At 42.5% G+C, this 18,475-nt stretch overlaps 1 protein-coding gene across 2 annotated transcripts in view; it reads left to right on the top strand.

The window, feature by feature from the left end:
- Positions 1 to 800: 800 nt before the first annotated feature.
- The window catches only part of ano6 (anoctamin 6), a 160,989-nt gene continuing 143,314 nt past the window's right edge, over positions 801 to 18,475 (top strand). For both annotated transcript variants that reach the window (XM_041216533.1, XM_041216535.1), the window contains exon 1: positions 801 to 1,260. In XM_041216533.1, the coding sequence (XP_041072467.1) occupies positions 1,206 to 1,260 (55 nt within the window). In that variant the 5' untranslated portion in view covers positions 801 to 1,205. The remainder of the gene's footprint in view (positions 1,261 to 18,475) is intronic.

Here is an 18,475-nt window from a genome sequence, read left to right on the forward strand (position 1 = left end):
GGCTACTATATGTATGTAAAAATGTATATTGCCACTGCAACTCAGACCCCTTGGGGAACTGGATGGCTGGTGTGGGTCGTATTGTTGCCAACAGCACAGGCTTTGATCCCCTTTCCAGCTGGGGTGGACTAAGAACCTGCCTCCTTGCTCTACCCATGGTGGAGGTCGTGGCGCTGTGGATCAGACCTGTCTTTAGGCAGAGAACTGAAGAAGATGTAGAAACAGTGCCTAGTACATTTGCTAGCGGCTAACACTTCACAGTGTGAACCAAGTTCAGTTTTCCCTCATTTGAACAAGTCATTGCAATAGGGTCAGACCCTAATCAAACTTACAACACCCTCCGCCATACTTGCACTGTTGTTACAACTCCTCTCCCTTGCTGTTCCAAGCCGCTCAGGATGTGTAAGGAACACAACTGGGATTTGCAGTGTATCACTTGCAGCAAAATTAACCCACAGCACTCAGAGTGAAACGCTGTGCTGTGAGTGAGTCCCCTGCATTGTGTAGATCTGTGTACAGTGTGGATGCCAGGATACAAGGAGGCAGCTTTGCATTGTGCGTAATCAGAAGAAAAAAAGTTGATTTAAAAAAAATCGGAAACGGGGCGGTGTGTGGCCCGTGATGAGTCAGAAATCCTGTCAGGCGACTTTTTCCAAGTGTAAGGGCTATTCTCAAAGGTTTTGTCGTGTGTCCCAAGGCTTCGCTCTGACGCTGCTCCAGCTGCTTTTTTTTTGTGTTGCTGTTGCGTTAGATGGGCGGAAACAATGTAAGAGGGTGCACACACAAAAAAAAAACTATTCACTCAAGATAGCTCGGGCGCTGCTTCCTGAGAGCGCTAGTCACTGCATCAAACTTTGTTGGTGGTGGAAGTTTCCGATCTTTCTTGGCGGAGCAACAGGGGTTTTTGAGTTTATTCTTTCTCCTCAAGGGCCGGTTGGCTCCAGACTTGCCCCAGAAGAAAGAAGGAGGAGTGGGGAGGGAAAAAACATCTTTTCATTTTACTTTAGGAAAGGGAGCCCGGTCTCCTGGTTGTTACCTGGAGATCGCGCTCTCTTCCCTGAGGCTGAAGCTTTCCGTGGCTCGACTGACTATGTATTTTTTTCCCTCTTAAAGTGAGAGAGAGATTTTTTAATAAATTCTCACACAAACGTTTTTGTTTATATTGTTCGTATTTAACAAGAAAGGGGGTCAAATAAGTGTCCAAGATGTCGGAGGTGGATTCAGACGAGGCTCAGTTGGAAATGGAAGAATTTCCTGATGGTGAGTCATTATAAACATATTAGAAGAAATGTTGGGCGGTGACATTTTTCCCAATCCTTTACTGGGGCTACTTTTGTTTTGTAAAGAAAATAAAGATCGGAGCATTTAAAGCGCTAAAGTAATTTTATTTACGCCCAGTTTCAGTTCTTGTTCACTCTCTCGTTTTCAGTTAACCTCTACAGATGCGTTTGTAGAAAAAAAAACTATCCTGTTTAACTATAACACTTGTCTAATATAATTATTTAAGCGTTGACTTAGTTATGTTTTGGTGTTTTCGCACTGTATTTACCGCACTATATAAAAGCTTGACTTGTTGAGGAAGTAGTTATAATTGTCAGTTTCTGTTTAAACCTTGTTTGGGTCGTGTAAATATAGTTGGGAAAATTACAATGAAGCAGGGCCCACAGTGAACGTCTTGACACTGAATGGCATTAGGTTCGCCCTCGCTGTTAGGGGGTTTGGTTGGGAGTGGCCATGAGTTAAGGTAAGGCTGTACATGCCGCCTCGGAGTTTTCAGGAGACTCTTTAAAGATTATAAATTATCATGTTGTGTGGCAACACCATCATACTAAATGGGGTAGGTATCGAACAGATCCTACAACTCAGAGCTGTGCTGCAGGCCATCAGCAGCAGCAGAATTGTACCTAACCACAATCTGTAACCTCAGGGCCCGCTCTGTCATTATTGTCAAGCCGGGGTTATCGATTCTGGTTTGACAAAGAGTGCAGGAGGGCATGCCAGGAGCAGCACCAGGCATACCTAAAAAAAAATGGTGTGTCAACCGGGTGAAGCTACAATGCAAGGCGGAAGCAGCATGCAATAAAGCTAAGCGATCCTGCTGCCAATGGGTTAGATCTAAGCTCTGCAGTCCTGCCACATCCAGCTGTGAATGGTGGTGAACAATTAAACAACTAACCAGAGGAGGAGGCTACACATATATGCCCTTTCTCAATGATGGGGGAGCCCAGCACATTATTGCAAAAGATGAAGCTGAAGCATGTTCAGCCAGAAGGGCTGAGTGGATGATCCATCTCGGCCTCCTCCTGAGGTCTCCAGCATCACAGCTGCCAGCCTCCAGCCAATTTGACTCAATCCACGTGACAGCTGAAGGCATGGGATACTGCAAGGGCTATGGGTCCTGAAGACATTCTGGCAGTAGTACTGAAGACTCGAGCTCCAGACATCTCCAACAAGAGAGTTCCTAACCATTGCCCCATGACATTCAATGGCATTACCATCACTGAATCCCCACTATCAACTTCCTGGGGGAGTATCATTGACCAGAAACTGTACTGGACTAGCCATATAAATACTGTGGCTACAAGAGCAGGTCAAAGGCTAGGAATTCTGCAGAGAGCAACTCACCTCCGAACTCCCCAAATCCTGTCCACCATCTGCAAGGCACCAAATCAGGAATGGGCTGGAATACTCTCCACTTGCCTGGATGAGTGTAGCTCCAACAACTCTCAAGAAGCTTAGCATTATCCAAAACAAAGCAGCCGGTTTGGTTAGCACCCCATCCACCATCTTAAATGTTTACTCCCTCCACCACCGATGCACAGCAGCAGCAGTGTGTATGATTCACAAGATGCACCTTCCAAACTGCAACATCTACCACCTAGAAACACAGGTCAGCAGGTGCATGGGAACACCACCACCTGGAAGTTCCCCTCCAAGCCACATGGCATCCTGACTTGGAATATATCACCATTCCTTCACTGTCACGTGATCAAAATCCTGGAATTTCCTAATGGCACTGTGGGTGTACCTACACCACATGGAATGCAGCGGTTCAAGAAGGCAGCTCACCACTACCTTCTCAAGGGCAATTAGGGATGGGCAAAAAATGCTGGCCTAGCCAGCGATGTCCACATCCTGCCTACTCCTGCTCCTATTTTCTATGTTTCTATGAATCGATAAATAAAAAGCTGCTGCGCCTTCCGGGGTTCTGCATATAACATTGGCAGAAGAACTGTACACAGTGCTCCAGACGTAGTCTAACCAAGGTTCGATAAAAAATTGGCAGAACCTCTTTACTTTGCAATTCTATCCCTACAGAAGTAAACTCTTGTGCTTTTTTTTGTTTGATGAATGAATATAACAGATACCAAAGGTGAAGCATTTGTACATCTGCTTTTAACAAACTATCTTCAAGGGGCAGATCCATCCAATCGGGATCAATATTTAATAGATTTAAATGAATTGGCCTAATTAAAATTGATTTGGGTTGAAAATTTAAGGTGTCCCTGTAGTCTTGATTCTCAATTTAACTTCTGAACATGGGCGTATAAGGAAATGGCAATTTTAGATGTCAAGGTTTTTTAAAGTGCTGGGTTAAAATTGAGATTTAGTTAGCATAAGTTTGACTTGGAGGCTACAATCCTTACTGTAAACAAAATTATCCATAAAGATGTCTGAAGTTGCTGAAGCAGGAGGCTGAAAAGATGATCATTCCCTTGCAACCAAACCAATTGTGACCATGTAATAAAAAACCTGACTCCAGTCAACATTACTGTAAGCTCATTAGTGCTTGATTGCAAATGTCAATCAAAGCAATTGAACATTTTTTCAGGACCTACCCATAACCAAGGTGGGCAGGTCAAATAAGAACTGATTGTCATCTTGTAACCTTAAAAATCACTGGACAATCAATTGGATGGTTATTAACAATTATTGATGGAATTCCTTAATGTAATTACAAACACTTAAAAGTTAGAAGCAAAGGTGGAGTTCTACAGCTTTTTTGTTAATATCACTTTTTCCTGTATTTGTATCAGAAATTAAACGTGTTTGTTTGCAGTGACTAATCTATGAGAAAACAAATATCTCGGTGATATATACTAAGTGAGTTAGAAAACTAACTAAGCAGCTTTGAAGATGTTGTGAATCCTCAGATTTTTTTCCATAGGATGTGGGCATCACTGGAAAAGCAACAATTATTACCCATCCTTAATTACCCTTGAGAAGGTGGCGGTGTGCCACCTCTTGAACTGCTGCAGTCCAGGTACATCCACAATGCTTTTAGGTAGGGAGCTCCAGAATTTTGACCTAGCAGCAGTGAAGGAATGGTGTTTTTATTCCAAGTCAATATGGCACCAGACTTGGAGGAGAACTTACAGATGGTGATGTTCCCATGTGCCTGATGTCCTTGTCCTTCTGGGTGGTAGAGGTTGAAGGTGTGGAAGGTGCTGTTAAAGGCGGCATGGTGCAGTTGCAGTGTGCCAGTGATGGAGGGAGTGAATGTTTAAGGTAGTGGGTGTGGTGCCAATTAAATGGGCAGCTTTGTCCTGAATGGTGCCGAACATCTTGATTGCTATCGGAGCTACTCTCATCCAGGCTAGTGGACGGTCACGACACTTCTGACTTGTGCCTTGTAGATAGTGAACAGGATTTAGGGAATTGAGCAGTGAGTTACCAGCCACAGAATTTCCAGCTTCTGACCTGTTCTTGTAGCCACAGTATTTATATGGCTGGTCCAGTTCCGTTTCTGGTCAATGGTAATCCCCAGGATATTAATGGTGGCAGATTCAGCAATAGTAATGCTATTGAATTTCAAACAGAGATGGTTAGATTTTGTTGATGGTTATTCCCTGGCACGAGTGTGGCGAACGTAAGTTGCCATTTATCAGCCCAAGTCTGACTGATGTCCAGGTCTTGCTGCATGCAGGCATCGACCACTTAATTATCTAAGGAGTTGTGAATAGAATCGAACTGTGCAATCACCAGCAAACATCCCCACTTCTGATCTTATAATTGAGAAATGGTTATTGATGAAACAGCTGAAGGTTGTTGGGCCCAGGACTTTGCCATTACAACTCTATATTCTGCCTAATGCAATATTTTCATTACTTACAGGTTACATTTTCTCAGAACTTCAGTCACTCTCTACATTCAACTTCAATATATTGCTTTGCAGAAGCCGTCTCTGGTTTGTGCTTTCAACACGAGCAATCTCTCCACACCATGTAGAAGTGTCATCTAGACACCTAGCTGCATACGTAAAATCCTCCATTATATTCTGTTGAATTGTTCTCATCCAACATATTCATTTTCTTAGGCAGCCAAAACATCTTCAGCTACAGCAGTGCATTTTTCACCTCGGATCCTCCTCCATTGGACATGCACTACCTGGCATTCACATTGCTAACCATCAGAATCCATTTTCTTCCGTCTTCATGCTTATGTATTATTTCTTTTATTTCCAATCTGATCATTGAGAAGTTCATTCAAGCCCTCTTCTTTCCTTCAGCATCAAGTCCTTGGCCACCATGATGGCAAAGGACCCACTGAGAATACTGTAATCACTCTGGCATGTCCTTGGTATACCACACTGGCCTATCTGTGTACATTTGGCTTATTTACTTCCATTCCTATACCTTCTATTACCTCTCTTATGTATGGCTCATGATAGAATCGCACAGAGACAAGGGGCTTGGATAGATTACCTGATACTCCATTTCCTTTGGCTTTTCTAAGTCTCCTTCCACTTTCAGAAGCTTCCTCAAAGTCCATCATGTTGATTGTGCCTTTGTGCCATGTCTCCTATCTCTTGCTCGCTATCTATTTCCTGTACCTTTGGAAAGTGCCCTACGACAATTTGCAATGTTAATCACACTACAGTATATTGGTACAAAATGGTTATTGATGTTCTTGAAAATATTACACTACAAGATTAATTGCCAAAATATTTACACGTGTCAAAAAAAGTAGTAAATTATTCTTTTAAATTTTCTTTCCTATTATGTCCTGCTCATTCCATGTTGGATGCATTCAATTATCCTCCCAGAAATAGCATTCTCAGTGTAGACCTGTGGATTTTTCAGCTAATGTTTATACGAGTTCACAATTCTGGTGATAAAGTTGAGCCTTGGAATGGGGATAGTAAAACATTTTGAATTGCTGGCTGTCAGATGAATCAGCAGAAAGGAAAATTCTTGGCACACAGGTTCCATTGACAGTATATGTTGTATGAGAAATATTATTGAACGATCCACCCCTTCCCCATGATTTGTAAGCACCAGTTACTTTAACAGTTTTTGCTAATGCTTCGGTGGATACATTGAAATTGGTGATTAATGAGAAGGACTGTGGAATTGATGGACTTCTGTCTAGCTAGAGATGCACCAGATTTAGGGCTAGCACAATGACTGATGTAAGTGGAATTATAATTCAGTATTACTTGGCTCTTTCAGAAAGGTGGAGTGGGGGAGGAGTTAGAAGGAAAACAAGAAAAGATATGGATGAAATTGTCTAAAGTAGATGGAGTTCTTTTACTAAACTTTAGTCTCTTTCCAATGTTTTCTGTTTTAATTTCATATTTTCTTAATTGACAGCTTACAAGTCCCTTTTAGGATCACTGTTTAGGCCACTCAACCGAGCACATGCTCGACCCATTGGCACCTCAGAGTCACCAGTGGTCTCCTGTTTGAAATGGGCAGCCCTCTCTGCTTGTTCATTTCAGAACCAAATTCAAGCTGGTGGCAGCTGGAGCACCAGTGTAAACAGGGCATTAAGTAACTCATGGACATTTTCAGGCCACTATCCCCTAAATTATACAGAGATTCTTAAAATTTATCCTTTTAAGACACAAAATGAAATGAATACCTGTTGTCTTTTAAAAGCTGACAGTGCAACAAAAATTTGGGGTATTAAATAAATGGAATTTACAATATCAAAGACATTTTTGATCCCACGAACAAGACAGCCTTGAAAGTTTACATAAATTGTGTATATTATGGGAGGGACAGAATTGAACTTGTTTTCATTGAAGGAATGTAAATTGAGGGGGCACAATCCACATCCTTAAAATGCAGTTTATTTGGAATACATTTTGAACAAGGAATTGAACAACAAAAGCATTATTTAGGTAAATTTCAAACAGGGTTAATTATTAGAATTTTCTCCCCATGGAGTATAATAAGCAAAGGGAGCATTTTCCGGTCGACGAACGGGGGCAGGGCCCGCTCACTGATGCGTAAAACGACGCAGGGTGATGTCAGGCGTGCTTCCTGACGCCACCCTGCGTCATTTAGATTTCCAGTTCACCGGGCGCGCAGCCAAATTAATTAATGGAGCTACCCGTCCAACCTTAAGGTTGACGGGCAGGCAAAGAGCCCAGGCGTTCTTCAGGAAAAACACGTAAAACCTGCCCACATAAATTGGCAGCATGCCCCTGACCGGGGTTGGGCGGGGGGTGGGGGGGGGGGGGTCGGTGGAGGGGGGACAATTGGGAACCTACCCGCCCACGCCTGCTCCCGCACAACACCCCCGACGGAAGGAAAATACTGCCTTTTAATGTATATATAATAGTGCAAGTTGATCTCTTTGAAGCATACCAAGTATCAAACACATGGTGAATTACTTTTGAAATTCAGACACTGTTGTTACTTAGTCATTTTGTGAATAGCAAGACCGGACGAAGAACAGTGAGAGGACCAGTTGCCTTAAATTAGGTGGTGGTGTTTTGAGAGAAATTTTGAGCAGGACACCAGGAGATTTCCAAAATCTTCGAAAGTGCCATGGCATCTTCAATAATAAAAACAAAAAAACTGTGGATGCTGGAAATCCAAAACAAAAACAAAAACAGAATTACCTGGAAAAACTCAGCAGGTCTGGCAGCATCGAAACGTCAACTCTTTTCTTCTCCACCGATGCTGCCAGACCTGCTGAGTTTTTCCAGGTAATTCTGTTTTTGTTTTTGTTATGGCATCTTCAATGTCCACCTGGAAAAATTTCTAGTCCCTGGTCTAAAGTTTCTTCTGAAGAACGAATTCTCAACAGTAGAATCAGAACTGTAATTGTTCAGCAAAGTCTGACTTTGTAAAGTGATAAAATATTGCACCCGATTAATCATATGGAATCAAAAATCCATCTATTTCCCAACCATATGAGCTGCATCAGGATAAGTGCCCAATCTCGACTCCATTCTGTGCAACATTAGAAAGATATTGCTGGCCTGTCAATCTGGAGTAGCCTCACAAAAGGTGCTTGTGTTGAATTCTGGAAAAACAGGAGTTGCAGCTGCACTTCAGCATGCTGTATCAATTTTAAAAGAAAATGTCCCCATGGAACATTACAAAGCTTTGCCACCACATTCTTTGGCTACGGAATTTTATTGTAAAATGCTGTTCCAAGGAACTGCTCCCTCTGATATGCAACAGTTTACTTACAAAATGAGCTAGCCATTGCTTACTGAGCCAAATTTCCTGTGTGGTGTAGTAAGTTGAAAAATCTGGGACTTGTGTATTAAAATCTCAGTATATTTCCTGCACATCTTTCTGTACTTAGAAGAACCACCATATTTTTCCGTGTTGTTGTTGAACTTGGCTGCCTGTTGACATTATGTTCCCTATTGTCATTATGCTGTCCAACACCACTCAATAATAAAAGTTTTTACTCTGATCAAGAATAAAGTGTTCTTTGAAAATTTAATTTTTATGGTTTGTGGTTTCTGTTAAGTGTCTAATAATGTGAAGTTCTGTGAGTTAAGTGCATTGCTTTGCAGTCCACTCCTCAATCCATCATTGTAAAGGGAAGTTCCATAATAGATCACACATCTGGTATGTTTAGCCAATGTAACTATCATATTACAAAATCCTCAAGCAGCTGTAAAACTATTCTGTTATTGCGGAGTCAAAATGTCCTCGCCAGTTAATTAGTTTTGAGTTTTGTACTCTCACAGCTCTGGAAAGTGAATTTTATGCTGCGCACTATCATTCAGGTTATTACTTTATTCTACTGATCAACAGTTTTGATGTCACAGCCAGGTCAGATTCTGTAATGTATTCCCTGGGTACCTATGTTGAAAGTTGGAATCCAATGGTCATATGACTTATTTGCATTACAGTTTGCATTTGTGTTTTTATGCACTTTCAACTATTTCCATATCGCTGGAGCTTCTGACAAAGCAAGGAAGCTAGCTGGTCTTTAGCTGTTTGTCAGCACCCCATACTTGGCATTAACTATTTGGATTCCTCCCTCTATTAATCAAATGCTCTAGCTTTAATATAGCTCTTTGAAATTTTTTTTTGTGAATGCACAATGTCGATTCTTACTTTGTGGATCTTAGACTTATCTATCGGTATACTGTAGTTTGAATGGCCTCGCTTTGGATTGAACAGTACACATTTGAGATGTGCATGGAGTATCCAATGCTAAAAGGCAATATGCTGGTTGTTTGCATGTGCAAAGAAGAAGCAGGGGATCAGTATTTGTTTAACGTAATCTTTTGAAACAACCCACTTATTTCAACCAGAGTAACATGCTTGACAACAGAGATAAAAGCAAAGAATTGCGGATGCTGAAAATCCAAAATAAAAACACCTGGAAAAACTGAGCAGGTCTGGCAGCATTGGTGGAGAGGAACACAGTTGATGTTTCGAGTCCTCATGACCCTTCAACAGAATTAAGTAAAAATAGAAAAGGGGTGAAATATAAGCTGGTTTAAGGTTGGGGGGGAGGTTGGGACAAGAAGAGCTAGGTAGAGGGCCAGTGATAGGTGAAGATAACCAAAAGATGTCACAGACAAAAGGACAAAGAGGTGTTGAAGGTGGTGATATTATCTAAGGAATGTGCTAATTAAGGGTAGAAAGCAGGACAAGCAAGATTCAGATAGCCCTAGTGGGGGTGGGGTGGGGTGAAGGAATCTAAAAAGGCTAAAAGGTAGAGATAAAACAATGGATGGAAGTACATTTAAAAATAATGGAAATAGGTGGGAAAAGAAAAATCTATATAAATTATTGAAAAAAACAAAAAGGAGGGGGAAAAAACGGAAAAGGGGTGGGGATGGAGGAGAGAGTTTATGATCTATAATTGTTGAACTCAATATTCAGTCCGGAAGGCTGTAAAGTGCCTAGTCGGAAGATGAGGTGCTGTTCCTCCAGTTTGTGCCGAGCTTCACTGGAACAATGCAGCAAGCCAAGGATGGACATGTGGGCATGAGAGCAGGGTGGAGTGTTGAAATGGCAAGCGACAGGGAGGTCTGGGTAATGCTTGCGGACAAACCGAAGGTGTTCTGTAAAGCGGTCACCCAGTCTGCGTTTGGTCTCTCCAATGTAGAGGAAACCGCATTGGGAGCAATGAATGCAGTAGACTAAGTTGAGGGAAGTGCAAGTGAAATGCAGCTTCACTTGAAAAGAGTGTTTGGGTCCTTGGACGGTGAGGAGAGGGGAAGTGAAGGGGCAGGTGTTGCATCTTCTGCGGTTGCATGGGAAGGTGCCGTGGGAGAGGGTTGAGGAGTAGGGGGTGATGGAGGAGTGGACCAGGGTGTCATGGAGGGAACGATCCCTACAGAATGCCGCCAGGGAGGGTGAAGGGAAGATGTGTTTGGTGGTGGCATCATGCTGGAGTTGGTGGAAATGGCGGAGGATGATCCTTTGAATGCGGAGGCTGGTGGGGTGATAAGTGAGGACAAGGGGGACCCTATCATGTTTCTGGGAGGGAGGAGAAGGTGTGAGGGCGGATGCACGGGAGATGGGCCGGACAAGGTTGAGGGCCCTGTCAACCACCGTGGGTGGAAAACCTCGGTTAAGGAAGAAGGAGGACATGTCAGAGGAACTGTTTTTGAAAGTGGCATCATCAGAACAGATGCGAGGGAGGCAAAGGAACTGAGAGAATGGGATGGAGTCCTTACAGGAAGCAGGGTGTGGGGAGCTGTGGGAGTCGGTAGGCTTGTAATGGATATTGGTGGACAGTCTATCACCAGAGATTGAGACAGCGAGGTCAAGGAAGGGAAGGGAAGTGTCAGAGATGGACCATGTGAAAATGATGGATGGGTGGAATTGGAAGCAAAATTAATCAATTTTTTCAGGTCCAGACGAGAGCATGAAGCAGCACCGAAGTAATCATCGATGTACCGGAGAAAGAGTTGTGAAAGGGGGCCAGAGTAGGACTGGAACAAGGAATGTTCCACATACCCTATAAAGAGACAGGCATAGCTGGGGCCCATGTGGGTACCCATAGCCACACCTTTTATTTGGAGGAAGTGAGAGGAGTTTTAGGAGAAATTGTTCAGTGTGCGAACAAGTTCAGCCAAACAGAGGAGAGTAGTGGTGGATGGGGATTGTGGTGGATGAGACGGAGGAGAGTAGTGATGGATGGGGAACAGAGATCTGAACAATCCCCATCCACCACTACTCTCCTCCGTGTGGCTGAACTTGTTCTCACACTGAACAGAAGACCTGTTAAACCGAGACCCCTTCTGCCTGATTTGGGAGATGTAAAAGATCCCAAGGTACTATTTCGAAGAAGAGTGGGAGAGTTATCCCCATTGTCCTGGCCAATATTTATCCTTCAATCAACATCACAAAGTCAGATTTTTTGGTCATTATCACATTGCTGTTTGTGGGAGTTTGCTATGTGCAAATTGGCTGCCACATTTCCTACATTGCAGCAGTGATTATGCTTCAAAAATATTTCATTGGCTGTAAAGCGCTTTGAGATGTCTAAATCATCTCTCTCTGTCGTCCCAAAGGAGCTCAGCTTTTCTGTGAGGTGAATAGGAAGGTGAGTCTTTCCAGTTTTAAGTAATAAGAATTATTGCTAATTGTGCACAAAAAATAGATGTAATATGACTGTGAATTTATCAACTTAATATTTAATATTAGAGATTGTGTTTCCTACAATAGTGGTACTGGACACACGACAAACAAGCACAAGAATATTGCCAAAAGTTGGGGCCAGACATAAAACACATCATTTAGTTTTCTCCCGCTTGCCTACCCTCCACCCCAGCCTTCCCCCCACTGTAGGCATGTCAGATGAATTCTAATGAGCTCTACGTGACCTGACGTGGCTTGAATCTGACACCAGTAGCAGCCCTTTCTGGCTGCTGTCCAAAAACATTACTCAGAAGGCCTTCAGAACCACATCATCCAGTAAGATTGCTCATCTTTTCCCCTGTTCTGTTTTCTTGTCTGTTGTTTCTCAGATCTTTTGATTTGACTGGGTCTGGACACAGGGCTTAAGGTCCAGTTGTCCTGGCTTCTGCTGCAATTGGGTTTCTGCCCAGCGTTGAGGTAGGCTCGGTCTTAGCTGTGTGGGCAACCATGGTTGAACATAGTTATATACCGTATCAGCAAGTTCTTACACTTCATTGTCTTTAACAAGATATTTCATATATTCAATCATGTAGGATCTGATCTGAATTGGAAAGCTATATTTGGAGGATGATGTATTAGGTTTTAGGGAGGCTTTTGAAGTTTGAAGGAGAGATAGCAAGGCAGGGAGGTTTAGGGAGATAATTTCAAATTGCAGTGGTACGATGGATATTGTGCTGCTGGTGGCAGAGGAGAGAGAAGAATCTTGGGAGCAATGAGTTAGAATAAGATATTGTAGAGGTAAAATGGTGCAATTTCATATGGAATTTGTAACTAAGAACAAGGATACTTCTAATCAACAAGAGCTTGTATTCATAAAGCATCTTTAATGTAATAAAATGTCCCAGGGTACTTGCCAGCAACATTATCAAACAATATTTGACACTGAGCCACATAACGAGTTAATAGGACAGGGAAATGTTAAGTTTTAAGGAACATCTTGAAGGAGGAGAACAAGTTCAGGAGGCTGAGGGGTTTCGGGAGGGAATTTCAGAGCTTGGGGTCAAGCCTAAAGGCACTGCCACCAGTGATGGAGTGATTATAATTAATGATGTGCAAGAGGCCAGAAATGGAGGAATAGGGATCTTAGAGGGTTGTAGGGCTGGAGGAGCTTGTAGATTATGCATGGGTAGGGAAATGAGGACCGGTTGGATGAATGAATAGGATCCAGTAGGATGCAGGTGGCTTTGTTCTGGATGAATTGGAATTTGCAAAGACTGAAATCTGAGAGTTTGGCTAAACGGATGTTGGAAAGGTTGAGCCCAGAATGACTGAAGAAGTGGATGGGGTTTTGGCCACAGTAGGCTGAGAGTGAAACCAGCCAGGCAGTGTTCTCATGTTGGAAATAGGCAACTTTGGTGATGGACCGGCTGTGGAGTTTGAGGTACAGCTCCAGGTCAGACAGACACCTAGATTGCACTCTGTTTGGTTCAACCTGAGTGACAACTTGGCAGATGAAGGAATTAGGGTTAAGATATGGAATTTCTGTCCTAGAACAAAATTACGCTTTTAGTTATGCTACTATTTATTTGGTGCAAGTTCTGGTTCCTTCATGCCTCGATAACAGGCAGTTTTGAAGGTTAAGTGTGGTGATGGAGAGGTAAAGATGGGTGTCATTGGCATAAACGAGGAACAAACTACATGTTCACAGATCATTACCTTAGAACTGGTTTAATGTTTTATTTGGCTACACTGAGCATCTCTGTGAAAAATAAACAAGTAAAATAAGTTTAAATAAATATTTTAAATAAAAATAAATACTATTGGAAACTATGCAATAGAATGTGGATAGGAACAGATACAATCTGTCACTTGAGGTTCGGGGGAAATATGTCAATTCTTTAAATCTGCAGGACATTGGCAGTCTTGTGACATTGTATAATTGTGGTGTAATTAATGCAATGTGTATGCCAGTGGGAGTGTGTGTTCATGAGTTCCCACTGCAAATTATCTGCCTCAGGGGAATTGCTTGACATTGATTGTTCTTTAATATTCATTCGTGCGATGTGGGCGTCACTGGCTGGGCCAGCATTTATTGCCTATCCCTAGTTGCCCTTGAGAAGGTGGTGGTGAGCTGCCTTTTTTGAACTGCTGCAGTCCATGTGGTGTAGGTACACCCATGGTGCTGTTAGGGAGGAGTTCCAGGATTTTGACCCAGTGACAGTGAAGGAACGACGATATATTTCCAAGTCAGGATGGTGAATGACTTGGAGGGGAACTTCTAGCTGGTGGTGTTCCCATCTATCTGCTGCCCTTGTCCTTCTAGATGGTAGTCATGGAGTCATAGGGTTATACAGCACAGAAACAGGCCCTTCAGCCCTGTCTCCATGCCGGCCATCAAGCACCTATCTATTTTAATCCCATTTTCCAGCACTTGGCCTGTAGCCCTGTATGCTATGGCATCTCAAGTGCTCATCTAAATACTACTTAAATGTTGTGAGGGTTCCTGCCACTACCAGCCCCTCAGGCAGCGTGTTCCAGATTCCAACCACCCTCTGGGAGAAAAGTTTTTTCCTCAAATCCCCTCTAAAACTCCTGGCCCTTACCTTAAATCTATGCCCCTTGGTTATTGACATCTCCCTAAGGGGAAAGGTTTCTTCCTATCTACCCTATCTATGCCACACATAATTTTGAACACATCTGGGCCCCCCCTCAGTCTTCTCTGCTTTAAGGAAAACAACTCTAGCCTATTCAGTCTCTCATCACAGCTGAAATGCTACAGCCCAGGCAACATCCTGGTGAGTCTCCTCTGCACCCTCTCCAGTGCACTTACATCCTTCCTACAGTGTGGTGACCAGAACTGCACACAGTCCACGAGCTGTGGCCTTTCATTTATATCATGAGTTTGGAAGGTGCTGTCTAAGGAGCCTTGGTGACTGTATTTTGGATGAATTGGAATTTGTGAAGACTGAAATCTGCGAGTTTGTCTAAACAGATGTTGAAAAGGTTGAGCCCAGAATGGCAGAAGAAGTGATAACGCAGTTACCTGCAGTGCGTTTTGTAGATGGTACACACTGCTGCTATTGTGCGTCGGTGGTGGAGGGAGTGAATGTTTGTGGATGGGGTGCCAATCAAGTGGCTGCTTTGTCCTGGAAGGTGTTAAGCTTCTTGAGTGTTGTGGGAGCTGCACTCATCCAGGCAAGTGGGGAGTATTCCATCACACTCCTCACTTGTGCCTTCTAGATAATGGACAAGCTTTGTGGAGTCAGGAGGTGAGTTACTTGTCACAGGATTCCTAACCTCTGGCCTGTTGAAGTCACAGTATTTATATGGCTAGTCCATTTCAGTTTCTGGACACTGGTAACCCCGAGGATGCTAATAGTGGGGGATTCAGTGATGGTAATGCCATTGAACCTCAAGGGGCAATGGTTAGATTTTCTCTTGTTGGACATGGTCATTGCCTTGCACTTGTGTGGCACGAATGTTACTTGCTACTTGTCAACCCAAGCCTGGATATTCTCCACATCTTGCTGCATTTGAACATGGACTGCAGCAGCATCTGAGGAGTTGCAGATGGTGCTGAGCATTGTGTAATCATCAGCAAACATCCCCACTTCTGACCTTATGATGGAAGGAAAGTCATTGATGAAGCAGCTGAAGATGTTTGGGCCGAGGACACTACCCTGAGGAACTCTGGAGTTGTCCTGTGATGTCCTGGAGCTGAGATGACTGACCTCCAACAACCACAACTACCTTCCTTTGTGCTAGGTATGACTCTAACCAGTGGAGAACTTTCCCCAATTCCCATTGACTCCAGTTTTGCTAGGGCTCCTTGATGCCACACTCGATCGACTGCGGCCTTGATGTCAGGGGCAGTCGCTCTCACCTCACCTCGGGTGCTCAGCACAACTTATAACACAACTTAAAGTCCTCTGAGATTGGTCTGATTCAGTCCACAAACCCTGACTTCCTACTGAATGGTCTTGTGATTGTATCTGTTTCAGAACACAGCCCCTCATTTGATTTACATAGTCAACATTGAAACACATTCAACTGCTCTAAACAGCCTGCACAGTGGAGGGTTAACCTTTACTACTGGAACCAACTCCTCAGCAGCAAACACTAGCATAGATTCCAGTTTCCTCTGTTATCTTTGCTTTTGATTTTGTACATTAGCATTCCAGAATTGTGCAACATTTGGTGAATTAACCAAGAAATAACACGTCAGTAAAATAAATTTATTAACAAGGTTGTCATTGCTGACTTTGAAACTAAAGTCAGTTGAAAAACTGAGGAACCTGGCTTAAAGTCATCCTTGATTCTATCCATTTATTATAGTCATTCAAGGGATATAGACACCACTGGCTAGGCCAGCATTTATTGACCATCTCTAATTGCCCTTGAGAAGGTGGTGATACATTGCCTTCTTGAAACATTGCAATCCACCTTGGTGTTGTACACCCACAGTGCTGTTAGGGAAGGGATTCAAGAATTTTGACCAAGCAACAGTGAAGAATGGCAATATAGTTCCAACTCAGAATGGTATGTGGCTTGCAGGGGTACTTGCAGGTGGTGGTGTTTCCATGTATCTGCTGCCCTTGACCTTCTAGGTGGTAGAGGTCGTGGGTTTGGAAGGTGCTTTTAAAGGAATCTTGGTGAGTTGCTGAAGTGCATCTTGTAGATGGTACACACTGCTGTCACTGTGCATCAGTACTGGTGGGCTGCTTTATCCTGGATGCTATCCACCACCATTCACAAGTGTATGTGGCAGGACTGCAGAGCTTTGATCTGATCCATTAGTTGTGATATCACTTAGCTCTGCTTATAGTATGTTGCTTCTGCTGTTTAGCAGGCATCTAGTCAATTCATCCTATTATTTTAAAATCTAAATTTTGGTTTTAAAGAAGGATCACCATTGGGAATGTAAAATGTTAGGGACGGTCCAGTGTCGTTTTCAATGGCAGATTTGCAGTACCGATTTTCTAACTCAGATGGTGTCATCTTATATTTGATTAATAGATTTGGAAGTTATATTATTAAATATACAATATTGCACTGAACCAGTTTGCATGGTAGCAGACACAGAATCTGTAAATGTGGCATGATAGAAAAGTTTGTTTGAGTGGAATTTCCCTGGTGTTCCTAAATGTCAGCTTAATGGGAAGCATTCAGTCATTTGACAGCTAAACATAAGAGAGAACTTTACCACTAATCAAAATTTAGCACAAAAATGCTCATAGTTTTGATCTTCTAATTAACAGTGAAAGGACTAATCCTCACGTTTTGCTGAGTAATGATTCAATTTACTAGAATATCAGTACACTTTGTTTAAGTTTGTCGGAAGTGAACTAAGAGCTTGCAATTAACACTAATGCTGGGATATAATCTGGTAGCTCTTGCCTTCTGATTTGCTCTGTGTGACAGATCGCAGGCTGCTAGAACTGACAAAACAGCAGCATATATTTGACCAAAATGTATTATCTCCCTTTACATCCCTACATTCATAAAAAATCTCAAAAAATATCAGAACTCCTACAATTAAGATGCCATATTTTCTAATTGTTGTTTTGAACACGAATCTTTGTCCGTAACATCCAGACATCCAAAGATGGCAAGTTGATGATTTGACACAGCTTTAAGTCATACCTTACAGTTTCTCTCAATTTGTTAGGCTAACAGAACAGAGTTACAATTCCCTTGGTCAACATGTATAATAACAAGCCTTCAGCTTAATGGAATTGATAATTACATGGATTCAGTAATGAGTGGCTGATCTGCAATATTATGCCCAACAGCAAGTTAAAAATTCATCCCAATGAGCTGGTGACATGTTGCTACACACTCATAACAAGAAAAATTTTCCTCAAGGGCATACTCAGCTTTTGACCAATACAAGAACAAACCTGTGCAGGCAAGTCAAATGTTAAAACTGTACTTTGTACAAAAGCAATAGTCTATCATCTATGTTGGAACCTGACAACCTATTAGGAAAACCTATTTACTGTGGTAAAAAGCCTACACTTAATTATAACTTTATTCAGATCCACATTGGATTCAGTCTAACTTCATGCTTGCTAGTCTTAAACATATGTCCCACTCAAAGCCATTAAAAAGTTGTAATTTTTTTTATCCAGCAGGCCAGCCTCTATGTGCCAATAACACCCCCCTCCTATATCTATTTTTTTCCCCTTGGACATGAAGCTCCTAGCGATGTGATGAGCACTATTTAAATGTCCTTTTGTTCCTTTCTTTGTTTCACAGGCAGCTAATCACAGCACCAGGGTTATACCTTGAAAAATCATAAGTCAAATGAAATCACAAAACCATTCTGAAAAATTTTGCTGAAAAAAAAATCTTCGAGGAATTCTTCACAAACTAATACAAAGCGAACTTGAGGCAAGGCATCTCCCCCTTGCTTTCGCCCTCCCTACTCCCTCCCCTTCCTTTGCTTTTGCTTGTGTTTGTTTTTTTAACTTTTTTTTCCCTTAAGCTCCCTTAGTCTATTTCCTGTCTGGGTTTAGGGTTAGGGTGACCTGTTCATTGGTTTCTCCGCCTATACCTCTCTATGGTTACAATGGGAGAACGCTTTTCAACCTCACTGCTCTCCTTTCTCCACTGATCTTTCTTCTAAGAAAGGACACTCAGTTTAACTGTGACATATTGTTCTTACCAGGCTACAA

Source organism: Carcharodon carcharias, chromosome 21 (assembly GCF_017639515.1).
Source record: "Carcharodon carcharias isolate sCarCar2 chromosome 21, sCarCar2.pri, whole genome shotgun sequence".
NCBI lineage: Eukaryota > Metazoa > Chordata > Chondrichthyes > Lamniformes > Lamnidae > Carcharodon > Carcharodon carcharias.